Source organism: Oryctolagus cuniculus, chromosome 16 (genome assembly GCF_051225735.1).
Source record: "Oryctolagus cuniculus isolate XC-2025 breed Fujian yellow rabbit chromosome 16, ASM5122573v1, whole genome shotgun sequence".
In the NCBI taxonomy this organism is placed as follows: domain Eukaryota; kingdom Metazoa; phylum Chordata; class Mammalia; order Lagomorpha; family Leporidae; genus Oryctolagus; species Oryctolagus cuniculus.
Window position 1 is genome coordinate 79,813,735 of NC_142882.1, and position 18,976 is coordinate 79,832,710.

At 47.9% G+C, this 18,976-nt stretch overlaps 1 protein-coding gene and 1 long non-coding RNA gene across 11 annotated transcripts in view; one reads left to right on the forward strand and one right to left on the reverse strand.

Moving 5' to 3' along the window:
• Positions 1-7,586: 7,586 nt before the first annotated feature.
• LOC100343976 (peroxisomal ATPase PEX1) overlaps positions 7,587-18,976 on the reverse strand; it is a 49,150-nt gene continuing 37,760 nt past the window's right edge. For 6 of the 10 annotated variants that reach the window (XM_002713809.6, XM_089316165.1, XM_089316163.1 and 3 more), the window contains 8 exons: positions 17,016-17,080; positions 13,787-13,929; positions 13,598-13,701; positions 12,924-13,100; positions 11,433-11,663; positions 9,058-9,255; positions 8,724-8,854; positions 7,587-7,937 (listed from right to left, as the gene is read on the reverse strand). In XM_002713809.6, the coding sequence (XP_002713855.4) occupies positions 7,850-7,937; positions 8,724-8,854; positions 9,058-9,255; positions 11,433-11,663; positions 12,924-13,100; positions 13,598-13,701; positions 13,787-13,929; positions 17,016-17,080 (1,137 nt within the window). In that variant the 3' untranslated portion in view covers positions 7,587-7,849. Of the gene's footprint in view, positions 7,938-8,723; positions 8,855-8,945; positions 9,256-11,432; positions 11,664-12,923; positions 13,101-13,597; positions 13,702-13,786; positions 13,930-17,015; positions 17,081-18,976 lie in introns of those variants that run through there. The other 4 variants (XR_016223136.1, XR_011383214.2, XM_051853339.3 and 1 more) reach the window with 4 other exon arrangements.
• On the forward strand, positions 7,945-13,931 carry LOC149121842 (uncharacterized). Its single transcript, XR_016223169.1, has 2 exons — positions 7,945-8,286; positions 8,948-13,931. It is a non-coding gene; the product is annotated as an uncharacterized LOC149121842 (long non-coding RNA).

An 18,976-nucleotide genomic window follows, 5' to 3' on the forward strand; every position in this document is an offset into this window, starting at 1 on the left:
GTGCTTTATACTTTCTTAGGGTTTATTTATTTGGAAGCAGAGAGCGGGGGAGGGAGAGAGCTTCCATCTGCTGGTTCACTTGCCAAATTCTTTCAACAGCCAGGGCTGGGCCAGGCTGAAACCAGGAGCCAGAACTCCATTTGGGTCTCCCGCATGGATCACAGGAACCTGAGACATCATTTGCTGCCTCCCAGGTACGTCGGCAGAGCCGGGAGCCTTTCCCAGACATTCCAGCGGGGGCTGTGGCAGCCTAAGCAGTGGCTCCACCCACTGCGTTTATTTGCACACTGCCCACCTGGCACAGAGGGACCTCTGGTTCCTTATGTGTGCATGTTTGGAATACATTACACACAGTACTTCTCAGACCTTTGCAAGCGGAATGAATGAAAAGCTAAGAAACTAAATTCAGTGATGTAATTGTTTTCCTCCTCAAATTGTGATTCTAGAAAAATACCAGTCCATCACTTGCTGCCTCCCAGAGTTCTTCCCTAGTTTTTCCTTTGTGTTTTTATCAACCCCTGGGCCAGAGGCAGGTGTGACTTCTTCAGGGCCTCCCACGTTACCTGAGTTGGAGGTGTCCAGGGTGACAGGTTCAGGTTCACCGCCTCTCCTCTTCAAGTCTGTGGGGAAGCAACAGCCTGTCCCACAGTGTCTCACACTGGGAAAGTGACAGATTGGATCATCTAAAAATCTATACATGAAATTAGAGACCAGGCAACAAGAAGGGAAACAGCTGGCTTGTGCGGCTGTCGGCTTAGGTTCCTTGTCGTGGGGGCCTCGGCGTGGCTCTGCCCGTGACGGGAGGCTGTGTGGACTGCAGGACGGCAGCCCTAGTCTGTAACCCAATCTGGAAACAACACACCCTAACTTGTGCCATGTGCTGTGTAGAAGGGAGTTCTGGGGCAGAGACCCAGGGCCTTTTTCTCTTTTTTTAAATTTTATTTTATTTACTTGAGTGGTAGAGTTACAGACAGTATTTGTATTTGGTAGTGAACCAGTGCATGGGTACTCACTCTGTCTCTGTTGACTAAATCAGTTTTTCAAAACCAAACCCTTAGAGAAGTCAAAACACCATTAATCCTTAGGTAACTGATCCCCATGGATAGCAAAAGTGTGAATACAAAAAGACAAACTTTAGAATAAAGGGTCATGCCTCTATTTAAAAAGCAGTATTTTTCGGTCCGTCAGTTATGTATGCTTACATAAGAGGCCTTTCAGGCCATCAGTTCTCTTTGCAGAGGTAGTAGAGAAACAGTTTAGTCCTGGATGAGCTGTAAACCAGACGCTGAGGCCCCCAGCAGATTGCAGAGTTGTAAAGGAATTCACCCTTTTATATGGCTCAGCAGATGCAGTTCGTCACCTGCATGTGTTCGAGAAAAGCAATAGCTGTCCTCAACTGAGTGCTGTAGCATCCTGACACAGAGGCTTCCCTGACCACCACGCCCCCACCCCCCGTGGCGGAGATGAGCTGTTTGGGCTCCCTTGGTTGTGAAAATAAATGAAAAAATTTTTTTCTTTTTTTGAGCTTATTTATTTGAAAGGCAGAGTTACACACAGAGAAGGAGAGGCAGAGAGAGAGAGGGGTCTTCCATCTGCTGGTTCACTCCCCAGTTGGCCACAATGGGTGCAGGGCCCAAGGACTTGGGCCATCCTCTACTGCTTTCCCAGACCATAGCAGAGAGCTGGATCAAAGTGGAGCATCCGGGACTCAAACCTGTGCCCATATGGGATGCTGGCAATGCAGGCAGCAGCTTGACCCGTTATACCACAGCGCCGGCCCCCAAATACAAATCTGTAATACAAGGGCCTTGTACGGAAAATGGGCAAAGAGTATACACTAAAAATTCACAGAAATACAAATAAATATAAATACAAAGTCAAGCTCAAGCCAGCAATCTGAAAAATGCAAAAGTGATTTTTAAAACAGAAAAGTAAAAGTTTCTGGTTAGCTTTGCAAATGTGCTGTTTGCCAGTGTCGCGTTGGTGAGGCTGATGGGAAACGGACTTGGAGCAGTGTTAGAGGTTTGTGTTGACACAGCTGCCTTTGGGAGGAACTGGGGCAGGCTTTACTACAGTGTTTAGTGGACCTGTCTTTCATCCCAGCGGTTCCACTTCCGGGCGTCTGCCCCTGAGAGTGAAGAGGCTTGGAACAAGGGCAGTAATGCAGTGGAGTTTGAAATCTCTCAGGAGAACAAGTGAAATAAGTTGAATGTGTGGGCTCAGATACCTGGCAGGCGTCGAAAGGAAGATGTGTGAACGTAGAAAACATATTTGTCAGTAAAAAAGCCAGTACCTGTTCCATTGATGTCAACAGCAGGTAGCAACAGCGTGATGCGTTCTGCGTGGCAGGTGGCTTCAGAAAAATTCATGGGCAGGGGCCTGTGTTCTCTCACAGCAGGTTAAACCCCTGCTTGTGACATGGGCATCCTGTATGTGCTCCTGTTCAAGTCCCAGCTGCTCCACTTCTGAACCAGCTTCCTGCTAATGGGCAGGAAGTGGCAGAAGATGGCCTGCGTACTTGCGCACCTGCTGCCCACTGAGGGACTCGGAGGGATTCTACACTCCAGGCTTCAGCCTGGCCAGGCCCCGTCTGTTCAGGTGGTTTCGGGAGTGAACCAGTGGATGAAAGATCTGTCTCTCTCTCCAACTCTACCTTTCCAACAAGTAAATCTAAAGAAAATCTTCATGGACAAATGGAAATGAAAGATAAGTTCCTTTTCCATGAACTTTGTAAAACTTCCTTGTATATGAAGTTACTTCAAATGGTCATGGAAAATGCTATTAAAAGACCTTTATTTTGCTGGAAAAAGATTCAAAATCCAAGCACAGTTTTTTGATAATGTGACTTTTCGATGGACTTCTTGAAGACCCCCTCCACCCCTGTGTAAATACATAAATTTGTCCAGAAGACCGGGCTATTCCCAGCAGCGTGTTTGGGAGGCACAGACATTAGGAAGGTGACCCAAGCAATATTTTTTTTTCCCCATGAGATTTGTTTTACCAGAATTCTTTGCATTTGCTTACAGGGGAAATTGTTTATTTGTGAAGTTCAAAATTCTTAAATAATATCTTGATGGAGAAATGGTACCAAGGTTGCTATTCTTTGAAAGAATATTTGTTTGTTTGTTTGTTTATTTGAAAGGCAGTGTGACAGAGATCTTCAATCTGCTGGGTCCCTCCCCAAGTGGCCACAGTAGCCAGGATTAGGCCAGGCCAAAGCGAGGAGGCTGGAGCTCCATCTTGGTCTCCCCTGTGGGTTGCAGGGGCCCAAGTAGTTAGACCATCATGTGCTGCCTTCGCAGGCGTGTCAGCAGGGAGCTGGATTGGAAGCTGAGTAGCTGGGACTTGGACTGGCACTCCAGTACGGGGTGCCAGTATCACAGGCAGTGACTTGACCCAGTGTGCCACAGTGTCAGCCCCACAAGGGTACTAGTTACTAACTTTTTTTATTATATCAAAATTGAGTTTATTTTCTCTCATTTCCGATTGAGTTTTTCTTGGGTAAATGAAAGCCCGGGTACCATCTCTTCACACTGTGAGAGACCTGCTCAGCTGCCAGTGCCGGCTTTTTCCTTAAATGTCTGGTTTCTATGCTTTAATTTTAAGAGCAAGAAAGGGAATGTTGGTGACCGGCACCGTGGCTCAATAGGCTAATCCTCCGCCTTGCGGCGCCAGCACACCCAGTTCTAGTCCCGGTCGGGGCACCGGATTCTGTCCCGGTTGCCCCTCTTCCAGGCCAGCTCTCTGCTGAGGCCCGGGAGTGCAGTGGAGGATGGCCCAGGTGCTTGGGCCCTGCACCCCATGGGAGACCAGGAGAAGCACCTGGCTCCTGCCTTCGGATCAGCGCAGTGCGCTGGCCGTAGCGCACCAGCCGTGGTGGCCATTGCCGGGTGAACCAACGGCAAAAGGAAGACCTTTTTCTCTGCCTCTCTCTCACTGTCCACTCTGCCTGTCAAAAAAAAAAAAAAAAAAAAAAAAGGAATGTTGGTACTTGCCTATTTGCGAGGCAGACACAGACACAGGTTGCCCTCTGCTGATTCACTCCCAAATGCCCAAAACAACTGGGGCTGGGCGAGGCCCTGAGCGGGGAGCCAGCAGCTCAATCCAGATCACCATGAACCTGAACCTGATTATTTGCGCCATCGCCACTGACTCCCAGGATCTGCCTTGGCAGGAAGCTAGAGTAGGAACCAGGAGTCAGACCCAGGCACTCTCGTATGAGACTGCTAGGCGACAGTAAGTGCCTCTCCCAGGGCGACTTACATTTTGATTTTGTGGTTGGCCTCGGGGAATTTCTAGAATGTGGCTGCCATTTTTTTTTCTTTGTTCATAGGCTGCTCCCCATTTCAGGTCGAGAAGTAAGAGCAAGGTACTCCAGGTATTTGTTACTGGGTGACTCCCAGGGTGAGGTTCTGTTCTGTTCTGGCTTACTGCAGACAGCACTGCCCGGAAGAACCTGGCCCCGTGGAGCTCGTAGTTTAGCACAGAAGTGACCGGATGTGCTAGAATCGTGCAGAGGGTGACTGGATGTGCCGGAATCGTGTAGAGGGTGACTGGATGTGCTGGAATCGTGCAGAGGGTGACCGGATGTGCTGGAATCGTGCAGAGGGTGACCGGATGTGCCGGACTCGTGCAGAGGGTGACCGGATGTGCCGGAATCGTGCAGAGGGTGACCGGATGTGCCGGACTCGTGCAGAGGGTGACCGGATGTGCCAGACTCGTGCAGAGGGTGACCGGATGTGCCGGACTCGTGCAGAGGGTGACCGGATGTGCCGGACTCGTGCAGAGGGTGACCGGATGTGCCGGACTCGTGTAGAGGGTGACCGGATGTGCCGGACTCGTGCAGAGGGTGACCGGATGTGCCGGACTCGTGCAGAGGGTGACCGGATGTGCTGGACTCGTGCAGAGGGTGACCGGATGTGCTGGGATCATGCAGAGGGTGACTGGATGTGCTGGGATCGTGCAGAGGGTGACCGGATGTGCTGGACTCGTGCAGAGGGTGACTGGATGTGCCGGAATCGTGCCGTGAGTGAGGCTGTGTGTTCTCACTGGCTGGTGTCCAAGTCCAGCTCTTAGTAAACGGTTTACTTCAGGTTGGGCATTGTTAACACTGAATAGGGAGACACCAAGGATGACGAGACCCCCACTTGTTATCTGAAGTGAAAGCATAAATCCGAATCCATTGCATAACACTGAGCGCGCTGTGCCGGCCAGGCCCAGGCTCCCTTGGCAGGGCTCGCCGCTGGTGACCTCCCCTGAGTCTTCTGGGGGCTTTGAGGGGATCAGCAGGGCGTCACCTAGGGTGGGGATCGATAGCCCTCCTGCAAGCAGTAAGCATGGGGCATAATCTGTCTGGGGCATAAGCACGTCTCAGAGTAGGACATCAGGACTGGGATGTCCGCTCAGTGGCGCCATCAGGAAATGGAGATCCTTGTCTTTTGGCTTTGCCATCAGTGATCTATGGTTTTACAGCCTCATGTTTGCAAGGCGGGTGCTGTGTCTCCAGACTTTGTACCCTCATTCCAAAAGAGAAGCCCACCCCAGGGACTTCTGCCTGTACTGTGTTGCGTGGCCAGATACAGATTCGCTTTGCAGAGACCTAGGAAGGGAGAAGATGGGTTTGGGGATGCATGTCGAGTGACTATCCACATCTGCTACAGTGGGCTGGCATACGAGTGGGAAGGTCTGCAGCAGCAGTGGGCTGGCCTTAGTGTGGATGGGAGGAGCCTGCGGCAGCGGAAGTCAGGCAGCTGCGGTGTGCACGGTACAAGCAGCAGTGGCGCTGGGACACTGCTGGCACCAGTCTGCCCTGCGGGATCTCTGGTGGCCTTTAGGCTGACAGGGGCAAAGCCTCTTCCTCTTGGTGAACAAAGGCTCGGGAACAGAGAAGCCGGTGTCCAGGGACCGGCCTGCAGTACCACCGCTGCCACGTTCTAGGAGGCTGGGTAGCACTGTCGTTAGTTTCCGGAGGCTCTGTTCCCAGCGTCGCCCTGGCCGGGCTGGCTCCCGCAGCAGTGCAGGAGGCTGCCAAGGCAGCGGAAGCCTTGAGTTAGGCTTTTCTCTAGGAGTCTGTGCTGTCTCAGTGCGGACTACAGACGTCACCAGAGTCCGGGAAAGTTCAGGGCGCTTCACCGTCCCAAGGCCTAGGGCGAGAGGGGTCGCCAGAGTCCTTGGAAAGGGCCCATGAGAAAGCTCGGTGCTCCCTGTACCCGGGCGGTCAGGATCACCTCTCTGGATGCCAGTCAGCCGCCTTTTCTAGCCAGAGTTGTGCAGAGTGGCCAGGGTGGCCCCGCAGTGTGCACTTCACCAGCATGGCTGAGCTGGTGAGCCACGCCCCGAGAGCCCGCTTGTCAGCAGCAGCAGTGACCAGTCGTGTCGGTCCCTCGAAGGGGCGATCGGCCCAGCCTGCGGCGGGCTGCGCACCTCTGCTCTGTCAGAGCGGGCAGCAGTTTGTCCCAGAACCGGCTCTGCGGCCAGCCCCTTTCAGGGTGTGGGGTGTGCACTCCTGTCCCGATGGCACTGCTTGATGGCGAGCCTCACTTGGCAGTGAGGGGCTGGACACTGGGGTGTCACTGGGATGAGCAGACACACCACTGGCACCGGCTCAGCTGCCTGGCAGAGAACTCTGTGGTCTGGGATGCAGCAGGTTTATGTAGGCTGTGAGCCAGTGGCCGGGGCCCCAGGTCCAAGGATCTGGGGCCCACAGTGCCAGCGGTGGTGGCGTGTCCGTTTTACCTCTTGTACCCAAAGGTTTTTCCTTGCATTCCCTGTGATTCTGGCCTTTGCTGACACAGCAGTCATTAAGTGGTAGGGAAGGGGAGGATGTTGACTGACAGCGTTTAATAAGAGATTTCTGCAGCCTCCAGGAAAGACAACTACAGTGGCTCGTGGGGATGAAGGTTTGAGGCCACTGCACCTAGAACGTGTCCCTGATCCTGGGAAGCAGCGGCTGGAGTCAGGAAGGTGGAGTCATGGCTGAACATCCTCCCTTGCTGCCTCGCGTATGTATTTGTGCATTTCTCTAACTTTGGGCTTTTTCCTCTGCTCTTACTCTACACCACAGCCAGCTGCCGTCAGTTGTGCTAGCTTTAGGAGAGGAATGAGCACCGCTGAGAGACCCTGCACTTGGAGCTGGTCACAGTGTATTAGGGAGATGGGATCACTTCTTGGGGGAGGAGATGATTAAATTTATTTGAAAGTCAGAGTTACAGAGAGGCAGAGAAAGGTCTTCTATCCACTGGTTCACTCCCCAGATGGCTGCAATGGCCGGAGCTGTGCCGATCCGAAGCCAGGAGCTTCTTCCAGGTCTCCCATGTGGGTGCAAGGGCCCAAGGACTTGGGCCATCCTCCACTGCTATCTCAGGCCATAGCAGAGAGCTGGATCAGAAGTGGAGCAGCTGGGACTAGAACCAGCACCCGTATAGGATGCCGGCACTGCAGGCGGCCCTTATTTGAATTTCGTGTAAACCTAACATTTTCTGACAGAAGAACAAATAACTGGATTAGTAGGTCATAGGATGTTTTGTTTAGTTGCTAAGCATAAACTCTGTCGAATGCTAGAAAGAAAGGTGCCAAACGTGCAGCCATGAGTTCAAAAATTTATTTAAATTAGATAAATTACTTCCATCATTTGGACAATAGGAAATGCATAAATCTGTTACAGATATGCTAATTTATTCTACAGTATTAATCTTAAGTGTATTCCTGATCATAATCAATAGCATTTACCAATTTGTCATTTTATAGAATAACTGCATTTGTCAAATTAAAAAAATTTACAGACACCATTTTTTACTGTTAACAATGTAAGGGAACAAGCCACTTCCCTCCCAAAAAGTCCAAGGACATTTTATGCTAAAGTTACTTTCTGTCCAGGTCGAAACAACATGGTTCCGCTTTGATTTTTTCTCTTCTTTGGATTTTGAAAGTTTTCATACCTTAAAGAAGTATGGAAGATAATACTTAATGCATGTAAACATTACAATTACAAAAGATAGTTGTTTGCAAACAGTTATATATTAGGAGAGGAAATACCTTACTAGCAAAAAGGGAAGTGTTCTCAGGTAAACTTTCAGAAAGTCGTATTTCAGGGTGGGCATGTAGCCTAATTGCTTGTTTTTTAAATTTTTATTTATTTTTCTACTTGTTTTTTATTGGAAAGGCAGAGGGATGTATTCCATCCCTTGGTTTACTCCCCAGATGCCTGCAACAGTTGAGACTGAGCCACACCACAGCCAGGAGTTTCAGCCTCAGTCAGGGTCACCCACGTGGATGGCAGGGACCAAGGTACTCATTAGTAGGAAGGTGGAGCAGCAGCAGAGCCAGGACTCACACCCAGGGACACGGATATGGGATGTCAGAGTCCTAGCCACCGCGCTGAATGCCTACCGATATTGGAAAGGCAGAGAGTGAGCTTCCACCCTAATGCTTACAGCGGGAAGGTGGGCCAGGCCAAAGCCAGGAGCCCAGAACGCATTCTGGTCTCCCACTTGGCTCAGGTACCTGAGACTCAGCTACCATCATCTATCCCCACCCCCCACCCCGGCCCTTGGTCTCCCATGGGGTGCAGGGCCCAAGCACTTGGGCCATCCTCCACTGCACTCCCGGGCCACAGGCGGAGGATTAACCAAGTGAGCCACGGTGCCAGCCCAAAATAATATTTTTTTAGACAAGAAGTTTCACAGTTTAGGTAACTGCATCACCTGTAAGAGTCTGGTACTTACAGCTCAGAAAAACTCTTCCAGTCTTCCTCACTAATGGACGGTCTCGTGTGACCCAGTGCGGCCATTAAGTGCGACTGGCTAATGGCCAGACTGGTTCTGACTGGTCCTGGTTGGTGAAGGGATTCATCCTCCTTAAGTATAAAAAGAAAACGACAAAAAATTAACGCCGAGCCAGTGTGATTTCCTTTTGTCAGGTTTTTCAGAGACTGTGTGTTCCCTTACAGATACGGAAAAATGCCGTGGGAGCACACGAGCGTCATCTGTGTGCTCATCAACAACGGCATTCGTCATCCAACACGTGCGAGGAGTTGTTACAAGGAAGGGGGAGCAGTACCCCACTGTGGCTCTGGTATCTGCCTCTGATGGCGCCGATCTCCGCCCTCAGCTGCTCCCTCTGTTCCTGCGTCAGCTCCTGGGAGCCCTCCTGGGAGGCCGTCCTGAGCACCGGGGGCTGTGAGCTCGGCTGCTCCTTCCCGGGGGCCCCCGGCAGATCCTGCGTCATGGAGCTCGGCGCCGACAGACACTGCGAGCTCTGCGGTCAGTTCCGGCCAGGACAGGAGGAGGGGCGGGTGAGAAGAGACAGAAATCGCAGTTACCAACAAAGCCTCAACACAGATAATTTTACACTTATAAAGTAAGCAGGTTGAAAAGCTGCTCCCTGTCTCTCCAGGTTCTCTGCCAGCTGCTATGGAACCACCCCGGAGTGAGAGCTGTTGGGACTGGGCGGTTCTTGTTTGTGCGTTGCTGCTCAGGCCCTACAAACTACTGCTGTTTCCAGCAGACAGGGCTACATGGATGTTCTAGCACATTTCCAGGTGAAATTAATGGAAACCAGAATAAAGATGGGAATTAAAACTTTTCTTGGGAATAAATGAGTCACTCGTATATTTCAAGAAATCTGAATTAAGAGGCCAGCATTGTGATGTAGTGGGTACACTACATTCCATTTGGGCACCAGTTCAAGTCCTGACTGCTCCACTTACAATCCAGCTCCCTGCTAATGTGCCTAAGGGATGCAGCAGAGTCCTTGGGGCCCTGCACCCACAAGGGAAGAAGTTCTAGCTCCTGCCCATCCGAGCCTCGGCTGTTGTGGGCATTTGGGGAGTGAACCGGCGGAAGGAAGATCTTTTTTAAGATTTATTTATTTGCTAGAGAGGCAGAGGCAGAGAGGGAGATATCTTCCATTCTCTGTTCATCCCCAGATGGCTGCAGTGAATGGCTGGAGCTGTGCCTATCTGAAGCCAGGAACCTGGAGCCTCTTCCAGGTCTCCCATGCGGCTGCAGGGGCCCAAGTATCCTCTACTGTTTCCCAGGCCATAGCAGAGAGCCGGATCGAAGTGGAGCTGCCAGGACTCGAACCGGCGCCCATATGGGATGCCGGCACTGCAGGCGGGACTTTACCCGCTATGCCACAGCACTGGCCCCAGGAAGGTCTTTCTCCCTCTGTCTTTTCCGCTTTCCCTGACTCCTTCACTTTTTTTTTTTTTTTTTGACAGGCAGAGTGGACAGTGAGTGACAGAGAGAAAGGTCTTCCTTTGCCGTTGGTTCACCCTCCAATGGCCGCTGCGGCCGGCGCACCGCGGTGATCCGATGGCAGGAGCCAGGTACTTATCCTGGTCTCCCATGGGGTGCAGGGCCCAAGCACCTGGGCCATCCTCCACTGCACTCCTGGGGCACAGCAGAGAGCTGGCCTGGAAGAGGGGCAACCGGGACAGAATCCGGCGCCCCGACCGGGAGACTAGAACCCGGTGTGCCAGCGCCGCAAGGCGGAGGGTTAGCCTAGTGAGCCGCGGCACCGGCCGTCCTTCACATATTTTTAAAAAATCTGAATTATAAAGCAAATGTACAAAACCCAAGAAAAATGCACCCAAATATAAGTAAAAATGTTCTATGTACTAATGAATTAACAGTGAACCACTATTAATTTGGGAGGAATATAAACTGAACGTTAATTAAGTAGAAAGTGATAGCACCCACAATGAATCTAACATTTTCCTTGCTGTTACATTATTACTACCTTCCTCTGTACCTATACTTCCCACAAAGGGTATCATACATAGTAACATTTTGTAGTCAGGAATTTTGGACACTAATGTTTCAAATTTCTCATCACCAACTGTTCTGTGCTAAGAGAATAGAAATTTACTTTACAATGAATCTGCTGCTAAAGACATCTAAAAACCACCAATACGGATAGTTAAACCTGAAGAAACCATCAGGCTGGAGCCATGGGATGGATAGTGGGTAAAGCCGTCAGCAGCACCAGCATCCCATGTGGGCACCGGTTCTCGTCCCAGTTCAGCTCCCTGGTGATGCGCCTGGGAGAGCAGCAGCGGGTGGCCGAAGTGCTTGAGCTCCTGCACCACATGGAGACCCAGAAGAAGCTCCAGGCTCTGGATCAGCACAGCTGTAGCCATTGGGACCATTTAGGAAGTGAACTAGCAGCTGGAAGATCTCATTCTAACTCTGCGCTTCAAATAAGTAAATCTTTAAGAAAAAAAATTCCACCACCATTCATGACTTTGACCCCTTCTTGCTCCCAGCCCTGACTTAAAATTAACAAGGAATGAAAATTAATAATTAGTGTAAGAAAAACAAGACAGTTTCACAGGAAGAACACGTGGGGCTCGTTAGGACGTAGTCACTGTCCATTTACAGCAACACAAAGCTTTCTAGCTCACAACCTAAGACACCGGCCGCCAGAGATACCAGGTCGGATGAGGTTCCGTTTCCAAGCTCTGACTCATACGAGCTTCCAAAGTAGAGCCGGTACATATTGAATCTCGAGTCCTCTGCCAGGATCTCCGGCGTCTCGAGAGAAACGAGGGACTGATCCAAGCCACACTCGCCCTCTGCAGCGGAGTCATCAGAGCCACTGCTGTGGTTCAGAAAGACCATTGAAGACAGGCTCAGGTCGCTGTCAGAGCTGGAGCCCCCGTCCTGAGGTAGCAGAGAAGAGCACAGCTCAGAAAGGAGGAACACAGCGCTCCAGCTGAACGCAATGACAGAAAACAAGGACATCCCAGGCAGTTTCCAAAACACTCTGGAGATCGAGAATTCACATGGTTCTGAGGCACATGGTAAAATTGTGACTTTAAAAAAGACTTATTTCAAAGGCAGAGCTACAGAGACAGGGAGAGATTTCCTCCGTCTTCTGGTTCACTCCCTAAAGGCTGCAGTGGCCAGCACTGGGCCAGGGAAGCCGAGAGCTGCAACACCATCTGGGTCTCCTGCATGGATGGCCGGAGGCCCAACTACTTGCTCCATCCTCCACTGCCTTCCCAGGCGCAGTAGTGGGGAGCTGGATCAGAAGCAGAGCAGCCAGGTGTCAAACCAGCGCTCCTGTGTGGGATGCCAGCCTTGCAAACACTGGCTTCACACACTGTACCACAGTGCTGGCCCCTGGGTGTTATTTCTGTGCCTCTGCCTTTGCATTCATATTTTCTGCTCCAATAAGATGAACCAACAATGTTGTAGTGTTCTGATTACACAGTACTTTACACATACTTACCCTTTTTAATAGTGAAAGGGAAAAAAAATTTTTTTTTTACCAAATAAGTAGCAAAAACATGAGAATGTAAGAGAAATTTTATGCTCTGCAAAAATCCCAAAAATATGTGAGGGAGGAGGAATATATAGAAAATCTTCTTAGAAAATACACAGCAGAGTTCAAATATTGGGATCAAGATACCATCCTTAAGAAAAAGGCCGATTCTCGGGCTGGGATAGACAAGGTACAGGACAACCCAGAACACCTTGTGCCAGGAAGTAAGATGTAAGCGGAGGATGATAGGGACACACAAGGACACAGTGGCCATCCCAAAGGGGCTCCTACCCGCCAGACTGGGATTACTTGAACTTCAAAATCAGAACAGCTTTAATTGGTTATTTTTTTTAAAGAACTAAAGTACAAGACAAACTAAAAAATTCCATCTTTATATTATCTATTCATGATATGCTAGTTTAAATAGCTTTTCAGATACCAACATGTTTGTCAATATTAAGGTAATGAGGAAGACACCACTCTCTTGATAATTACAAGCTATTTGCAAAATTCAAAATTCACATTCCAGCTGTGGAGCAGGCAACCCAGGGTACATTTCCTCACCATCTGCCAAAGCTGTGACTTCCGGGGGTTTACGTTCCGACACTGAGCTGCTTCTGCCCGCACAGAGGCTCCCTGCAGCCCCATCACCGTACCTGGAGTCCGCTGGACAGCAGCCGGCCGTGCAGGGCCTCCAACTGGGCGGTGTAGAGCAGCGCTTTCAGATCGGCCCCAGTGAAGGAGTCGGTCACGGCAGCCACGTGCTGCAGGTCCACGTCGTCTGCCAGAGGCAGGGAGGCACTGAGAACCTTCAAAATCTCAAGGCGGGATGCCTGCAGGAGGCAGAGAGCTCACTTAACAAGTAAGTGACACTGATCAAACTGAACTTCACCGATTTTTGATAACTTGCATTTCTGATAAGGTTTTCACAATGTGCTACCTTACTTGGCACATTTTCTCTAGCAGAAGGAACGTTCTTAGTTACTTCGTCTCAACTTTAGATTCAGACAGTGCTGTTTTGTATATTTGGGGATGTGTGCCACGTATTCAGGAAGGAAATGGGAAATCGTTTAAACACTGACACAGGACATCTGCATCTATGTTACACCTTTGACTCTCATTTGCACAGCTGTTATTTATCACCATCTATCACTGTTCTACATCATTATCTATCACTGTTGTATATCACCATCTATCACCGTTATTTATCACCATCTATCACTGTTATTTATCACCATATATCACTGTTCTATATCACTATCTATCACTGTTCTCTATCACCATCTATCACCGTTATATATCAGTGTATATCACTTTATGAACCTGTCACCTGGTCTGGAGGAGGACAGTACACACATTTGTCCAGGCGGCCAGGCCGCAGCAGAGCAGGGTCAATCAGGTCAGGGCGGCTGGTCGCAGCCAACACGTAAACACCTGGGAAGAGACCACAGTTACTATTTTTTTAACTAAAACCTGAAACTTATGTGCCAACAGCCTACATCTGCATTACAACGTTTACCTTGTAAGCCTTCTACTCCATCCAGCTGAGTCAGCAACTGGTTAACCACACGGTCCGTAACTCCTGTGTTGTCATGACCTCTTCGAGGAGCGATGGACTCAAACTCATCAAAGAAAAGAATGCAGGGCTTTGCAGCTTGTGCCCTGGGAAAAAGAAACCACGTTCATATGTGAATAGGGCTTCAGTGTTTAAACCATGTAGAATTTGTTTTTAATATTTATTTGTAAGAGTTACAGAGATAGGTAGAGCCATAGAGAGGTAGAGCCATTCCACTGGTTCACTCCCCAATTGGCTGCAACGGCCAGAGCTGAGCTGATCCGAAGCCAGGAGCCAGGACTTTCTTCTGGGTCTCCCACACAGGTGCAGGGGCCCAAGCATTTGGGCCATCTTCTACTGCTTTCCCAGGTCATAGCACAGAGCTGGATTGGAAGAGGGGTAGCCAGGACTCGAACCAGCATCCATATGAGATGCCAGCACTGCAGGCTGGGGCTTTAACCCACCGCACCACAGTGCCGGCCCCTAAACCATGCAGTATTAAACAGATGCTGGGGCTACATCAAGATGGGAATTATCTGCCTCGTGACTGGCAGAACTCTCCTGGAAAACTATTAACTGAGTCTGATGTTTGATTTGTGTAAAGATTTTAAAATTAGTGACTAATGTGTTTTCATAGTTATAGGACTATTCAGATTTTGTTCTTTGCTCAAGTTTGGTCAATTATTTTTGTCTATGTCACCTACATTTTCAAATGTACTAACAGATTTTTCCTCAATATTCCCTTATTACTGTTTACATTTCTGGTACACCTTTAGTCATGTTTCTCTTTATATTCCTAATGTCATTTATTCCTGCTTGCTTGCTTCTTGATCAAACACTCTAGTGAGCTATCTACTATACTAGGCTTTCTTTTTTTTTTTTTTTTTTTTTTAAAAAGTAGTTTATTAATCTATCGATCTTTTTTTTTTTTTTTTTTTTTTTTTTTTGACAGGCAGAGTGGATAGTGAGAGAGAGAGAGAGAAAGGTCTTCCTTTTGCCGTTGGTTCACCCTCCAATGGCCGCCGCTGCAGCCGGCGCACCGCGCTGATCCGATGGCAGGAGCCAGGATCCAGGTGCTTTTCCTGGTCTCCCATGGGGTGCAGGGCCCAAGCACCTGGGCCATCCTCCACTGCACTCCCTGGCCATAGCAGAGAGCTGGCCTGGAAGAGGGGCAACCGGGACAGAATCCGGCGCCCCGACCGGGACTAGAACCCGGTGTGCCGGCGCCGCAAGGTGGAGGATTAGCCTATTGAGCCACGGCGCCGGCCCTATACTAGGCTTTCTAAAGTAATGTTTGGGGAACAGGTGTTGTGGTGTAACGGGTCACCCTGCCACCTGCAATGCCAGCATCCCATATGGGCACTGGTTCGAGTCCTGGCTGCTTCACTTCAATCCAGCTACCTGCTAATGTGCCTGGGAAAGCAGTGGAAGATGGCCCTCAAGTCCTTGGGCCCCTACGCTGAGGTGGGAGACCCGGAAGAAGCTCCTGGTTTCTGGCTTCAGCCCGGCCCAGCCCCGGTCATTGGGCCATCTGGGGAGTGGACCAGCAGATGAAGACCTCGCTCTCTCTCCTTCTGCCTCTCTCTAACTCAGCCTTTCAAATAAATAGAATAAATCTTTTTTTAAAAAAAGTTTGGCTTTGTGAATTTCTCTATTAAGTTGTTTTGTTTCACTAAATTTTGTTCATTATTTCCTTTTTCATGTTTTTGAAATTTCCTAATTTTATGATACATAAGTGATTTTTTTAAAAGATTTTTTTCCTTGAAGTCTTGCAACATCTCCTAATTTTAATAGATAAATTTCCATTATCATATGGTGCTATTTCCCATAAAATCTCTTCCTTAGCCATAGGTAATATAAAAATAAATAATAGTAATAATAATAATAGTAAGTAGTAGCAGCAGCAGTAGTAGAAGAGGCAAAGAAAGAACACCGCCATCTCCTGATTCACTCCCCAGATGCCTGCAAAACCAGGGCCGGGCCAGGCTGAAGCCAGGAGTCAGAAACTCCATCCCCATCTCCCACATGGTGGGAAGGGACTCTAGTCCTTAAGCCGTCCCCACTGCCTCCCAGGGTCATTAGCAAGAAGGCGGAATGGGGAGCCAGAGCCAGGACTCAAACCCAAGCCCTCTAAACTGGCATCCCCACTGTTAGGCCAAAGGCGCACCCCTGAGTTAATCAGAAGAGGTTAATAAAAAATAATGCATAGCAAACTTCTCTCTTGTTACTTATTTTAACAATTTTCAGAGTCTGTATGATGCTGTTTCATTGAAAGATACTGCAGATGCTAATTATACTGGCTCACCTGCAGCAAATTTTCAAAAACTATATTTGAAAAAAATGCGTATTTCCCAGTTGTTCAGTTTATGTTCTAAACATGCTTATCAAATCAATCTTGTTGACTAAGTTGCCCAAATCTTCTAAACCTTTACTGTTTCTTTTTTGGCTTCAATCTAATTACTGAGAAATGTGTTAAAGCCTACCATGATTGTGGAGTTAACTTTGACTTGTAGTTCTGATAATTTTTGCTTTAAATATTTGAAGCTACAATATTAGATAAAATTTTAGAATTGTATCTTCTTGGTAAAATGGTCCTTTCATCAATATGTTTGGAGTATTTCTAAAAATGCTTTTAAAAACTGGTAATGTTCTATTTCTTAGATTCAGTAGTAGATACATAAATATTCATTTTACTATTCTTTAAATTATATATATGCTGTTAATTGCATGCTTCATAATAAAACTTTTTAAAGCATGCAATAAAGTAACCTTTTAATTAAAAAACCCATAATTTCATCACCTTTGTACAATCATTTTGTCCCGAAATACCTTCTGTAGTCATAGGCATTTTATATATATGCTGTAATACTTACCACTCTTAAATTGGCCACATAGAATTTATAAGATAATTTAAAAAATTGGTGATAATTACTTAATGTATCTTTGAATAATCACTTAGGATTATACTTCCAGCAATAGTTCTATTGTAAATATAAAAACATAGTACCCAAAGTTTAATTCCTAAAGTTTTGTCTAGTTTAAGTAGTAGTTGGTAAAACAGAATTATTGTCCTCTAGTTTATTAATAATTCACATAAATAATAGGTTTCAGCTCTTCGAAAACTAAGACCGAAAAGCACTGACAATAAATAAGGGAATCAGTTACTTTAAAAAAAAATTCATAGGAAACCAACCTAATAAAAACATCCCGAACAGCTTGTTCACTTGCTCCAATGTATTTGCTGAGTAACTCTGGCCCCTATTAGATAAAATAAAATTAAAGATAAAATTACTCAAAAAATATAACTTTGGCTTTTTACTAAATATATGAATCATGGAAAAGTTTTATTAAATTCATGTCTCTTAAATACACTTTAAAAATTCATGTTTACTGGAATAAATTTCGTGTGACAAGTTCCACACAGCTTAGCACATCCGTCTCCACGTCTTGTCGGGCTTCATTTCATCCAGATCTCGGCCAGGACGTTACCCCTTGAGAAGAGCCTCGCCTGACAGGCTTGTCCTGCACCGATCCCAGTCACACGACACCCTCCCCTGCTTTCCTTCCCACAGCCCGACACCTGGGAGTGGACTGTAGTTTCCAGTTGTTCCGTGTATGTTCTAAACATGCTTATCACATCCAATTACTGCATATAGCGAAGTCAATAATTAGAACAGCCTTGCCTTAAATTGCGATATTTTAAAAAACTGTGTAAGTTCTCAGGCAATTTCCAGTGAAAAATTACTACCGATAGAACATCAAATACTGTTCAAGATACGTGATCAGAGTAAAAGAATTTCTCATTCTCAGCCATCTGGACACCTTTTGATACACTAGTAGTTAATGCAGTCAGGAAACTACAGGATTAGATCAACAAGAAACAAGTGAGGCAGACTCTTAGGAACAGGCAACACTGGTGTCCGAGAGGGGCCCCATCCTTTGATGCATGCCTCCTGGGATCTCCTCGAGCCACTGAGAATCGCTTCCTGCTGAAACCCTTCTACTGGGAACTCAGCCCAAGTTGTGACTGGATGATTTCCTAATGGGAACAAGGTATCCTCTCTAATGGGAAAATCTAATGTCCAGAAACTATAATATTGAAAATTCTGTTTGAAATAGTAGTAAAATTATATTCTAATGACAAATATAGAAAGAACAATGTGATCACAGTTGTCACAAAATCCAGAAAGACTAAGTTTTAGTGTTTTTCCATCATTGCCAGGGTAACCATGTACCTAGCTCACGAAATGTCACAGCAAAAGTCAAAGGGAAAAGTCATGGCAAGGTTTCAGATTCGCATTTCACTGGGAACAGAGCTAGAATGTATAATTCTTTATTTAATTTTTAAAAAAGATTTATTTAGGGGCCGGCGCTGTGGCGCAGTGGGTTAATGCCGTGGCCTGAAGCACTGGCATCCCATATGGGCGCGGGTTCTAGTCCCAGCTGCTCCACTTCCAATCCAACTCTCTGCTATGGCCTGGGATAGCAGTAGAAGATGGCCCAAGTCCTTGGGCCCCTGCACCCACATGGGAGACCTGGAAGAAGCTCCTGGCTCCTGGCTTTGGATCGGCGCAGCTCTGGCCATTGCGGCCAACTGGGAAGTGAACGAACCATCGGATGGAAGACCTCTCTCTCTCTCTCTCTCTCTCTCTCTCTCTCTGTTGAACTCTGCCTTTCAAATAAATACATAAATCTTTAAAAAATAAAAAAGATTTATTTATTTGAAAGGCAGAGTTACAAGGAGGCAGGGCTGTTGATGTGGCACAGCAGGTTAAAGCCCCGGCAATCCATATGGGCACTGGTTCGAGTCCTGGCTGCTCCACTTCTGATCCAGCTCCCTGCTAATGTGCCTGGGAAAGGCAGCAGAGAATGGCCCAAGCCCTTGGGCCCCTGCACCCATGTGGGAGACCCAGAAGAAGCTCCTGGCTCCTGGCTTTGGATTGGCTCAGCTCCGTCCATTGCAGCCATTTGGGGAGTGAACCAATGGAGAGAAAACTCCTCTCTTTCTGTCTCTACCTTTCTCTGTAACTGTGTTTTAAATAAATAAAACAAATCTTAAAAAAAGAAGTGGAGCAGTTGGGACTTGAACCAGCACCCATATGGGATGCTGGTACTGCAGGCGGTGCCTTTACCAGCTACACCACACCGCTGGCC